This window comes from Sinocyclocheilus grahami, unplaced genomic scaffold, assembly GCF_001515645.1.
Source record: "Sinocyclocheilus grahami isolate Dianchi unplaced genomic scaffold, SAMN03320097.WGS_v1.1 scaffold1116.1, whole genome shotgun sequence".
NCBI classification, from domain to species: Eukaryota; Metazoa; Chordata; class Actinopteri; order Cypriniformes; family Cyprinidae; genus Sinocyclocheilus; species Sinocyclocheilus grahami.
Genome location: NW_015506295.1, coordinates 9,115 through 22,222, shown reverse-complemented (window position 1 = coordinate 22,222; position 13,108 = coordinate 9,115). Strand labels below are relative to the sequence as shown.

At 39.1% G+C, this 13,108-nt stretch overlaps 1 protein-coding gene across 1 annotated transcript; it reads right to left on the bottom strand.

Annotated features, from left to right (window-relative positions):
• Nucleotides 1-394: 394 nt before the first annotated feature.
• LOC107566946 (CMP-N-acetylneuraminate-beta-galactosamide-alpha-2,3-sialyltransferase 1-like) lies at nucleotides 395-11,757 on the bottom strand. The gene is made up of 6 exons (XM_016252520.1): nucleotides 11,477-11,757; nucleotides 10,038-10,231; nucleotides 9,438-9,617; nucleotides 7,959-8,004; nucleotides 1,308-1,427; nucleotides 395-594 (listed from the first exon to the last, which is right to left on the bottom strand). Exons 1-6 carry the CDS (start codon nucleotides 11,717-11,719, stop codon nucleotides 427-429), a joined length of 951 nt encoding a protein of 316 aa, XP_016108006.1. The 5' UTR covers nucleotides 11,720-11,757; the 3' UTR covers nucleotides 395-426.
• Nucleotides 11,758-13,108: the final 1,351 nt, after the last annotated feature.

Here is a 13,108-nt window from a genome sequence, read left to right as displayed (position 1 = left end):
ACTAAATACAATATTAGTATTAAAGGGGTCATATGACGCTGCTAAAAAGAACATTATTTTGTGTATTTGATGTAATGAAATATGTTTATGTGGTTTAAGGTTAAAAAACACATTATTTTCCACATACTGTACATTATTGTTTCTCCTCTATGCCCCGCCTTTCTGAAACGCGTAGATTTTTACAAAGCTCATCGGTCTGAAAAGCGAGGTGTGCTGTGATTGGCCAGCTATCCAGTGTGTTGTGATTGGCCGAATACCTCAAGTGTCAGACGGAAATGTTACGCCCCTCACCATACTGTGATGCCCTGTCCGGCCGGAGCGACGAGACAAAAACATTAAAACCCATTACAAACGAGGCATTTGTTGCATCCAGTGGGGACATAATTACTGATTATAATGACACACTCCTATTTCAAGCTTTATGCTTTATTCCCACCCTTTATACGTCGTAATTCTGTGTTTCTGATGGAGTTGAGAGATCACTTCGCCCTCAGAGCCTCCATCATGAGGGCCTCCATTAGAGTCACTGCTAAAATCGTCAAAGTAATGATGCCAAACTCCATCTTTTGTAGGTCCAAACCCAAACACGCTGACCTACGAGAGAGGAATCCTTACATTAAACAAAGCCTTACATTAATACAGTCTATTAATTGTCATGAATTAATCTTTATTTGACCCTCTAACTCTAGCACCTTTTAGACTTGCACTTTATTCATTTACTAACTGCTTGTTTTCTTTAAAAAAAAAATACTAGCTTCTCTAATCTTTTTGTATTCTATCTATTTGTTTTCTTTTTATTTATTATACAGTTAACAAAAGCAAAAAAGGTATCAAACACTAGCTTTGCTCTATTCTTTTTCTATTCTATCTGTTTCCTTTTTATTTATTATATAATTAAGAAAAACCCTTACTACGTGTACTGCGTTAAGCTAACTGAGACTTGTTATAGTACTTGCATATCATTGCTCTTTTGTTGATTTTGATTGTTTCCATTGTCCTCATTTGTAAGTCGCTTTGGGTAAAAGCATCTGCTAAATGACTAAATGTAAATGTAATGTTAATGTAATGCACATTCATTACTGTTTTGTTAAGGCACCACTGCCAAAGTATTTAACTACGTATCATTTGCCTTTGTATTTAAACCAAACCTCAGCTGTTTAATCAGAGGCAGAATAAAATACAAGTATGGCCCTTGATGTTTCTAAATCTCTAACCATGCTAGGGACTGATGCGTTTACATTTTGGAAATTAAATGACTTTCTCCTATTCCAAAAGATAGGAGGAAAGATTCACTCAGTGCTTCTCACCTCATCACAGATGTGCAGGGCGAATATAAGAGATATGAAGCCAGTGGAAGGATATCCTCCATTACTCTGCAGCCAGCTCTCATAGATATATTTCATAAATGCAGGATGGAGGATCATCACCTCAAAAGAGCAAACAGAACAGTCATGTGGGATAAATCTGCAAATGTTTCTCAATAATAGTAAGTTTGCCATTTCTGCATTTACAGTTTTCTCAATTGATTTGACACATTTCTCCAAACTTAGGTCACTGCTCTCAAAACAGTTAACACAATGATCTGAACACTTTGTAATTGTCCTAAACAGATTGTCAGTTTTCATTCATTCTATATAAATTACAAATGGCATCCATAATTTTCTCAAAACACTGTACACAGGATTCTCAAATGTTTTCTCAATAGTTCATACAGCCAACCAAAACTTCAGAAGAAAAAAAAATTGCAACTTTATTTCTTGGTTTTACACAATTAGCCCAAATTGATAACTGCTGAGTTAGTAACACAAACAACACAGGAAATGCAGATTTCCTAATTGTTTACACATTTATCTCAATTACAACAATTATAAAAACAGAAAAGAAAAAAGGCAAAAAAAAAAAAAAAAAAAAAAGGAAAAAAAAAAAAAAAAAAAAAGGTTCGGTACCTCGGTTTTGATGTCACGTTTCAGTACAGCAGGGGAGGGGGGGGAAACTAAACTTATATATATTTTTTTTTAATTAAACAGTGGCGTACTGAACAAATTTCTCTTTCTTTAAATAAATTCAGTTATAATTAAAATAGTCTTAGGGATAAAAATCTACCTCGGCTTATGCTCAAATGAGCCCTTTTACATTAGTCCTACTATAAGGTTACAGTTAACAACAGAGCCCAGACTTAAATTTAATTACTTTTTTTTTTTTATAACAAGCAACACTCAACTTAAAAAAAAATAAAATGTATGCAAACATGTAAATTACACATAATGCAGTTTTTATTAATTATAAAAGTTATATTTGTTGTTGAAATATATTAATTTACCCAGTGCCTCTCACAAGTCGTTTCTTAACAGATGTATTTAAACATTAAATAATTAAGACATCACTAACAGGTAGAGTAAAATATGAGTATATAGTCTAATATTTCGTGAAATGCTCTTCTCTAGACTTCATTAATCGCGCACTAACGAGCTGTAGACACTGATGACTGCCTGAGGGAAATGAAATGTTATGTGACGTTTTGTTTACAAGCTGTTTTATTGCCGTCTTTCCGCGGTTGAAACACTGATTGAGCGATTACACGAGGCATGAGATGTTCATTCATGTTTAAAACTAGCAGTAAAGAGGAAGAGATGATGCAGTGGTTAAAACAATGCTGTATTTGTTCGGTACACATGCGTACAGAATATGCGCACACCCCTAAAAAAAAGGATACATATATATATATAAGAACAAGGGCAAGAATGAGAAGGGGAACAGGAAGAGGTGTAAGAGTGAGAGGTGGTGGAGTGGGTAAAGGAAGGCAGGGGTGTACTGAGAGAGAGAAGAACAGTGGAAGAGGTAGGAGGTGAGGGGAGAGAAGGAGAGGGTGTAAGAAGAGAAGAAGAAAGAATAATTGGTAGAGGAGTAGAGGGAGAAGAGATAGGTAGATTGGACGGCAATGGTATGTTGGGAAGAGAAGAAATTGTAAGAAGACATGAACAAAGAGGAAGAGGTCTGCAGGGTGGAAGGGGAGGGAGGAGAGGTAGAGGGTACAGACGGGTTTCAAATGAAATCAGAGCCACCCTGATTGACCATGTTATAAATTATGGTATCTCCTTGGGAAAAGCTGGCCAGAGAGTTCAGCCAAACATAAACCGATCCACAGTAGCTTCAATTATCAGAGGGAAAAGCAGTAAGAAACTATACCATTCTGGTTCTATGAGTACAGTCTAGAGCCTTGTCTATCCTCCTGAGACCCAGCTATGGAGTTTTTGCCTCTGTAGTGGACATTATATTTGAGTGAATTTCTCTGAGACCTCACATGTCACAGTTTTAAGTCTGGATGTCCTGTACAGAGCACATTCAGGGCTTTCCAGAGATACCAAATGACTGGATGTTTCACCATGACCACTCCCTCTCCTTGGTTTTTAAAAATGGCTGACATTAATTTAGTGATACAATTGTACATCCTTATGGAAATATGATAATAGTTTGTAATTATAATTTAAATCTGATTCATTTTCAAATTGTTTGTCATAAATCACCATCTCAGGAAAATGTTATGGGGTTTCAAATCAAAATATGACCTTCTGTTATGAAACAGGACATAATTTCATTTTATGTCCTGTTTCATGTCCACTATAGAGGACACCAGGACTAAAATAAAATACTAAATTCACAAAGCTTTTTATTTCTGGTTCTCAGGAGGCTATTTATAGTTCTAATCCTCTAGTGTAAATGTTTCTAATTGCTCACATTTTTTTCAGAATTGAACATTTAGGTGGACAAACAAGACTATTTTCAAATGAACAAGAACATGTCATTGTTGACATTGTGGTCCAGAACAACACCATCCGCCTCAAAGAAATTCAGCAAAGAATAATACAGGACAATCAATTATTTCATAATATTCACCAATGCAGTCTTGCCACAAATGATCGTGATCTTCACTTCGATAGAGTGAAGGAGTTGCGATTCCAGTTTGTTCAGGTATGTGAAAGCCACACAGTCACTGCACTTTTACTGTAAAAAACAAAGATATGTATTTCCTGGACATTATACTGTATGTCCATATACTATTACACTCTGGAAAAATTCATTCATCTCTGATAGTGCTGTGTGAAAGGGGGAGAATTCAATGTTCGGCAACATCTGTTTTCTTTTTTGGAGTTGAATAACAGTGGAACTCATTATGAGTACCTGTATTTTGATGAAGCTGGCTTTAATCTCAACAACAACAACAAAAAAGGAAACGAGGAAGGAATGTGATTGGCCATTGTGCCATAGTTAATGCCCCTGGACAACGAGGAGGCAACATCACCATGTGTGCCGCAATTTCAACCACAATGAGCATGTGGCATACAATGCAGCATTGGGCCAATTCAATACAGCAGGTCGATCAGGAGCAAATGGAGTGAAGTTTTGTAGTTATCTGGGACAGTGTCCAATTTCATCATTCAGCATTGGTGCAAGAGTGGTTTGAACATCACCCACATTTCAGAATGGTGTTCCTTCCTCCATATTCTCCTTTCCTGAATCCAATTGAGGAGTACTTCACCTCTTGGAGATGGAAAGTGCATGATCACAACCCTTACAACCAAGTGAACCTTCTTCAAGCAATGGAAGAGGCCTGTGGAGATGTTGAGGCAGAAGCTTGTCAAGGATGGATTCAACATTCACGCCATTTTTTCCCACGATGCATGGCTCGTGAGAATATATGTTGTGATGTAGATGAAGTTCTCTGGCCAGATGTAACAGAGACATGGTCAATAAAGTTATTTGTTTTAGTGATTGCAGTGCATTTATTTATTTAAGAAACGCATTGAAGAACACAAGGTGGAGGATCCACTTGCAGTAGGATTTATTAAGAGTATAAATGAAGAACTAACACAGGGACAAGAACCAGAAACACGGGACAGAAGCATACACCAGAAAACAAAGACTGAAATAACTGGACCAGCCAGATGTTTCAGGTTGATGGGAAGTTCATGTACGACCTCTGCGATTGCATCAAGGCAGATAGAGAGTACAGAGACGGCATCTTGGGGCGTGACAATGCAGGCTGAGAATTCAGATATGGCCTCCTTGTCTGCAACAGAACAGACAAGGGATTCAGGGATAGCCTCCTTGACTGCAAAAGGATGGGCTAAGACAGTGATCCTCAAATCTGGCTCGCGAGATCCACTTTCCTGCAGAGTTTAGTTCCAACCCTAATCAAACAAACCTAGCTGTGATTTTCTAATGATCTTGAAGACATTGATAAGCAAACTCAGGTGTGTTTGATTAGGGTTAGAGCTAAACTCTGCAGGAAAGTGGATCTCGGGAGCCAGATTTGAGGATCACTGGGCTAAGAGATCAGAGACAACTTCCTTGGTCGTAATTGGACAGGTGAAGAGCTCAAGGATGGCCTCCTTGGCCATGACAGGACAGACAGAGAGTTCAAAAACGGCCTCCTTGGCAGACTGAGAGTTCACAGGTGACCACTATGGTCAAAACAGGACAGGCTAGATGCTCAAGGATGACTTCAGTAGTCGAAACGGGACAGGTAGGGAACTCACACGTGGCGCACGTTCATGGACTGGAGCAGGCTCATGGACTGATTCATGGACTGGAATGGGCTCTGGAGCAGACTCACTGCATCTGAAGGGAGAGCCCCCCCCCCCATCTGCCTCTGGGTGATGGGAACTCCGAGCTCAGAAAACTTTTTGAACTGTAGGGATATGCACAGCTGGGATGGCGTCGAGAGGTGGGATGATTAGAAAGTCATCGAGAGGGTGAATGAGGTGGGGAATTGCTCAATTGTTCGACAAATCCAACAAACCGCTTCTGGTAACGTGTCAAAAATCTTGGGGCTGCTTTGCATCCGAAAGTTAAACATACAGCGAAAATAGAATTTCCTGTGCCAGCGTACCCCGAATGAGTGCCGGATGGATAGGCATCGCTTCGAAAGCTGAGGTGATGTCGACTTTGGCCAGCCAAATGCCATGACCCACGATTTTTATCATATCGATCTCATAATCAATATCCTGCTATTTGAGAGAAAATTCATCAAGAGGAACCAAAGTGTTTATGCTTGAAAACGGGGAGTTACGCGGGGCAGACAGATCGATTATAAGGCGTTTTTTTACCTGAGAATTTTCCTAGTAGCCACTCCAATGTGCCTTTGCGGAAAAAAATTAGAGGTTGGGGGCAGCGAAAAGGCTGAAAATGACCAGGATCTGTGCTCGGATGTTGTGAGCCGCTGGTGGTGGCTCCGAGGCGACAGTATTTGATGGGATGGGCAGAGGTGTTGCTCTTAACCACACAAAAAGAAGAAAGTATTGAAACAGCCAGCCAAGCAGCACGTCAGCTGGTAAAGACTTGGAGAGAGGTGCCTAGCAGTACACTCATCACATGTGAATTAAGTTGCTAGCTGCACTTGTTCAATAATTGTTTATTTATGATACACCTTAGTTGTTAGATTGTACCTATAATTGTTAATCATTTAGGTACACAGTTAATCTTATCTCGAAAATTGAACTTAACCATCTTATCTATCCATCTATTAAAGTGCAATGTGTAATTTAAAATACAGTAAAATGTTGGTGAAGATTAACACAAAAAATGCAAGTAATTTCAGTGTGCATTCTATATAGTTTTTCGTCATTGTTACACAATGGCATCAATTCCAATGATGTTACTATGTCATTTAACAACTTTTAGCAACAAACAACCTGCGTTTCAGTGACTCTAACTAAAAATTAGCTAGGAACACTGGTGGCCTGCATCGCTAGCAGAGGCAGCCTCGCGCTAACGTCTGTTACAGGAGCTGGAGGGCCGGCTGCATACGGCACACGGCCGCGAAGAGTCACGGTGAAAGGCTGAGCCGAAGCAGAAAGCTGCGGTGAGATCTGGGGCGTGGCCCAGGCTCGTTGAAGGCCTGCCGCTGCGACTCAATGCTTGAGGAGATCCGGGTCTTGTGCAGGATGATGGTGATGTCGAGCGATGTGAGTTTGGGGCCTTGCGAGCTTAAATACTGTCCACTTTTTCCGCTCAGAAGAATTGTTGGCACAGCCAAATGATAGGAGGCCGGGGAAGAAGTTAGAAGTCTCGCGGGTGGAGGTGAGGTTAGGCCTCGGTGTTGTGGTGAGTGTGTGGCTGATTGAGCAGAGCGGCGCCCGCGATGAAGCCTGGGGCTCAGGCGGAGAAGGAGTGATCCTGGGGCTGGCAGATTGCGGTGGAGGATCCGGAAAAAAAATCACCAGTACAAGTCTCGTTGTTGGACGGGAAAGTTGAGTCTGTGATATAATGGTAAACGGAGCGAAACGAATGCTGGAAAACTGTCGTGGGACAGAGGCAATTTGCCTGTATATATACGTATTGTGCTAGTTAAGATGATTAACTAAACGAGCTCCACCTGTGCTGAATTGGTTGATTATCTGATCATGCTCCTCCCGAACCTTGGTAATAAAACATCATAAAGTGCAAAGTCTATGTATTGTTGTGATGTCAGTTGATTATTCCTACTAGGCAAGATTGATCTCAGAGGTTAATTTAGTCCGTAACAATAAAAGTCCTTTAAAACAGCATCCTTCCAGTCCAAACAGTTAGCATAAGCACAAAACTGGGCAGTATAATCCTCGATAGTATTAATACCTTGATGCAGGAACTAGTGATGTGACATTCGAACCGAGGCGTCGGAGCTTGTGTCGAGAATAAATTAGCGTGCCAGATGAAGCCTCAATTCGAGGCTTGTATTGTTAACTTAGAAATCACGTGACCAATGACGAACAGGACAGGAGCATACACCAGGAAACAAAGACTGACACTGAACAGGGCAAACACAGGGGTATAAATACAAGAGTTAACAAGGGGGTGGAGCCAATTAATCATTATGACAACAAACAAGGTAGAAGAGGAAACAGTAACTAAACACAGGAAGTGAAAACAGAAACACTGGGGGCAGAAAATCATGGATGGATGACGTCAATTATGCCTACCTTATTCCTGTCTGCTTTAATTGATGGTTTCACATACGTGTATGTCCTGAGAATAAATGTAAAAAAAAGAAAAAGTTTAATTCGATCCAATATAAAAAATATATAAAAAATTAATATAATGTATATATATATATATATGACATTGTTAATTGTCATTAATTAATCGATTGTATTAAATTATAGATGCATACTATGTTTGATGGTCGCCGTGATTTTGCCAAGTAAGACATGTTCCTGGATCAACATTACTGTCCAAAAATACAGACTTAACTCAATCCCCACTCCTAAACCTAAACCTTGATCCAGGAACATGTTGTACTTGGTCACATCAAGCTCACCAAAAATGATGTCATAGTGTGCAATCCTATCCACCTTTTGCTGAATGCAGAAATCTCACCCGACTCAATGAAACAATGCTTTATATGCGGTCTCTGGTGTTTCTAGTCAAATTAACGTTTTCAGAGCTTGACTCCTAAAAATCATTGAAGGTTAAGAAGAATGCTGGTAAATAAACCAAAAATCTCCATTTGACGTAAAAATTGTACATTTCATTTGGAATAATGCATTGATTTTTCTTTTTCATTCAATTACAATTAATAAAATAAGAAAGATTTAAAAAGGATGCAAAAGTATACCATAATATTATAGTAAACGAGGTCCAAATCACTATTTTCCAAGTCTTCTGATTTGAAGTCTTTTCCTCCAGTGGGCTTTGAGTTGACTCAAGAATTAAATTCCATCTGATTTCTGAGTCATTTGGACTGGTTTTGTGAACTTGGATCAATGGATTAATTTACAATTAAAACAATTTGTTCATGAATCGGACATCACTTCTTCTCTCTTCACCAGTCAACATTTTGACTGATTGTGACACAAAATTGGTTTCAGAAGATGTCATATGAACCGCTGTTATGGTTCTTTTATGGTATTTTGAAGCTTGACAGCCCCAGTTCTCATTTTCTATCATAGTATATAAAAGAGTGGCCAGAATATTCTTCACAAATCACGGCCTTCACAAAAAAAAAAAAAATAAATAAAATAAAAATAAAAAGTTGTGTGTTGAATGATACGAGTTTTAAGGGGAAAAAATTATAGAATTTAAATTTTTTTGGTTGAACTATTCCTTTAAGCTCACCAAAACAGTTTAGATTACAACAGAGGTTTTTAAACCACTCCAGTGTTCACTAAGTTATAAGCTGGTATTCCATTCCAAACATGGCCATTGTTTAGTTGTGACTAGTTGCTTCTACTGAGAACAGTTATGGAGATTATCATAAAGATCCCAGCTATAACTAGAGAGCTCTGGTGGCTGAGGTAAGAAATGCATGATGTTGATGCAAAATGAGTTGTTTTTCTTCAAAACTGTACTTTGCAGAAAAAAAAAAACTTTTTTGTCAGCCACCCCTCAAAAACTGCCAGCAACATCCAACAACAGAAGTTGTTAATGTAAAGGTGAGAAACATGAGGAACAGATCTCACAGATCAATGTGTCTGGTGGTGAAGATGCTGATGAGCCACTGCAGATCCAGAATCTTAAAGGGCAACAGAATGAGGTGAGTCGTCTCATCCATGTCCACAGCGCTCTCGGGGTAGATGACACGGTGAGTGGTCTTAGACCCCACGTCCTGCTCAAAACCTTTTGTTGGGCCCTCATTCATCCTGAGATAAAAATACACAGATATACCTGTACAAAGTTTGGGTATATGATAAGATTATTTATTACATTTACCTTTACATTTACATTACATTTAGTCATTTAGCAGACACTTTTATCCAAATCAACTTACAAATGAGGACAATGGAAGCAATCAAAATCAACAAAGGAGCAATAATATGCAAGTGCTATAACAAGTCTCAGTTAGCTTAACGCAGTACACGTAGCAAGGTTGTTTTTTTTTATTGTATAATAAATAAAAAGAAAACAGATAGAATACAAAAAGATTAGAGAAGCTAGTGTTGTTGTTTTTTTTAAAGAAAACAAGCAGTACTTATTTTAGCAGATGCAAATTTACAATTTATGCCACAGTGTTGGCCAAATTAGCATTGTCTGTTTTCTGTGACAGTTGGCTCATTTAGTACCTTATAACGAAGTCTTGTGAATCTATGAGCGCACCATAATGGGATCCGATGAGGTTGCCCGAGTTGCCCACTACAGCACAGGTTCTGCAGCGGCTGGGACTGGCGTCGGAGTAGTGATCTTTATCTGGGAAGAGGGAAAACAACACCTCCACCACTTTTTTGTAGTCGGCTACAGTTGATTCATTTTGTAGACTCTGTTAAACATTTGAAAACAATGTGACAAAATTAGGAGTTACATGTAAAAGTGATTATTGTTGTGCTGTTATACATTTCACAAAATCAAAAGAGACTGACATGTCATATGTATACAGTGATGTAACAGTACATCTTTCATTGCACCAAACAGAGCAAGCAAAGTCCCTTTCAAGGAAATGTTTCTATGCAAAGCAGAGCTTCTAAGAGCAGCTAGACTGAGATAATGTCTTCACTAATAGGCGATTGGCTCTTTTATTTAGAAGGCGGGACTTATTCTGCGCTGTCTTTGTATGTTGGGGAGGCAGTGTGCTGTTTACTGTGTGACGTCAGACACCTTCAGTTTCCTGGTGAGCCGAGAGCTCAGAGTACCTTGTGGTGTTTCCAGCATTTAGACTGAAATTGGTGACATTTTCAACAAGCAACAAACACATTTAGATTCATGAAGCCTTTTTCATCTCCACTTGAACAGGGGGACTAATAAATGAAAGTTTTTAACAGTACTGAATCGTGAAACTTCTCTTTTATGGGCTTTTTGCCCTAATATTATCTACAGGATAATCAGAGGGCAATAGGGAAGAAGTGACAGGCTATGAGCGCCAGCCAGACTTGAACCTGCATGCCAGCGAGGACACAACAACTCTTATACAATATTTGATCTATTACTATACTCACGGAATTGCATTATCATTTTGTGACATATGATACACAAGAGCATTGACTTGCCTGCCCTGTTGAAAAAAACTGGTTAGGTATGTTTTGACGCTGGGATGCTGGTTTAAGCTGGTCCTTTTGCTGGTTTATACAGGTCATGTGCTGACAAAGGACCAGTATAAACCAGCAAAGGACCAGTTTAAACCAGCAAAGGACCAGCATAAACCAGCAAAGGACCAGTTTAAACCAGCAAAGGACCATCTTAAACCAGCGTCAAAACATACATAACCAGCATATGCCAATTGTATGCAAAAAAGTGTTCCTGTAGTTCAGATGCTAGCAATACCTAGGTCATGGGTTCAAGTTTGAGGGAGCACACATATTTTAAAAATATGTACCTCAAATGCACTCTATGAATGTGTAAATATAATAATTCAAAAAGAATTAGCCTGCTGTTTAAAATAGTTTTAGATAAAACCCCCAAGTCCAATGAACAGGCTATAGGCCTACCACAGAGGACCTCAGTGCCGGATTAATAAAGAGCACAGCTACTGTTACACACTGTGATTCAGACTGAAGAGACTTGTCCTTACCTTCCACCACCAATAGGTGTGGAAATCCAGTGGGCTGCTCTTGGTGTTAAGTGTCACGTTAGCAGAGGGTTTATATCGTTGAGAAAACCACAAAAGACCTTCCGAATCCATTGCGCAGTTACAGACACATGCATCTGTGAGAAAACTCCTGGTAGACGTTTGACAGAAGAGAACTATACAGATAGTGCTGGCGACACTGACAAACACAACGACTTGTTGAAGAGTTCTTTTGTTAATCATCATTATGTGTGTTGTTTGAATGAAATGTGTTCGATGTTTTCTCTCTGAAAGTAGAGAAAGAAAGAGTAAAAAATAAATCTTAGACCGATGTGTTCTGTCTAATGATCACACATTCATTGTCAACTTTAACTATTACACATTTTCATCTTAAACTACACAGGAAAAATTCATATAGCCAAATGTGCTGTTGTATTCTATTATTAACATAGTATCAGCATAATTGTTCATATCAGTGTAATTGTTTCCATTGAAAAAAAAAAAAAAAGGCTCAGGACCTGATCAGACAGAACACGTTTTTTCAAGTTTGATAAAGTGAGGCGCACGGCACTGCCTTTTTTTTGTTCGACTTATTTCAAAGACTACAGAATACCCAAGACGTGTCACTGGTATAGTTTTGAATGGGGGAAAAAAATGCAACACTCAATATGGCCGCTCTATTGAAGGAAGCCCCGCCTTCTGTGTAAAAGAGCCAATGGTAATGGGTAAAATCATCGCGTCATTGCAGCTGCCGTTAGAAGTCCCGGTTGCTATAGAAACAGTCAGGTTCGGAGACGTGTGCTCAGGACTGCGCATGTGCACTGGCTGATCTAGCCTGAAAAATATGCTTTTTTTGACGCTATTTGAGCAAAAGAAACAATATTTATGAGACAGTTGTCTGATTTCATTGGTGATTTCAAATATGAAATTTAATCTTAAGCTTGGTGAACAGTTTACAATTTGATCCTTCCCCGTTCAAAGAGATAGGAGCTGCACTTGCATGCCTGAGAGGCGTTTCAAAGATGGCTGCCGAGTGAAATTACTGGTCTTAAAGGAACTTTGCTTTTTTTAATTTAGAAAAGAGCAGTGCGCTGCAGGGTGTTTTTATGTTGCTAGGCAACGACCAAATCAGGTGTCCTGTAATCAAGGATTATAGCACGAGTGCTCTAAAATCTTTGGTTTGCTGTTAAGTAAACTGTCATATTAGCAGAAACTTTAAAAAAATACAGCTCCGCGTGACCCGTGACAGCCAGCACAAGTTTCTCCTCCATCATTTCAGTCTCCGGATGTACCAAGCAACTGAAAACTTCCGTCACACAACGGAAGGTCCGCCTCTCACAATGGGAAAAAAAAAAAGATGTCGGGGGTTTTCCTGCTCAGAATAGATTTTTCAGCACTCAGAGCACTCCTACAAAAACACGAGGCGCAGCAGGTGGCTAAAATGCAAAAAACGCTCACTGCCAATAGAAAACAATTAAAAAAAGGCGCCTCTCACTAATAAAAAAAAAAAGAAAAACATTCTGTCTGATCGGGACCTTAGGCTCCATTATAGGCTCATCTATAAGGGTGTAGTCCAGCTTAACCAATTAAGATATATTACTTTCATTTACAATTTAAAGTTTACTCTCAATACAT

Coding starts and splice junctions, on each gene's coding strand:
- LOC107566946 (XM_016252520.1), bottom strand. CDS start 11,719: ATGATGATTAACAAAAGAACTCTTCAACAAGTCGTTGTGTTTGTCAGT. Junction 10,232..11,476: donor ACACCTATTGGTGGTGGAAG/GTAAGGACAAGT, acceptor AATGTTTAACAG/AGTCTACAAAATGAATCAAC. Junction 8,005..9,437: donor ACCACCAGACACATTGATCT/GTGAGATCTGTT, acceptor ATTTATTCTCAG/GACATACACGTATGTGAAAC.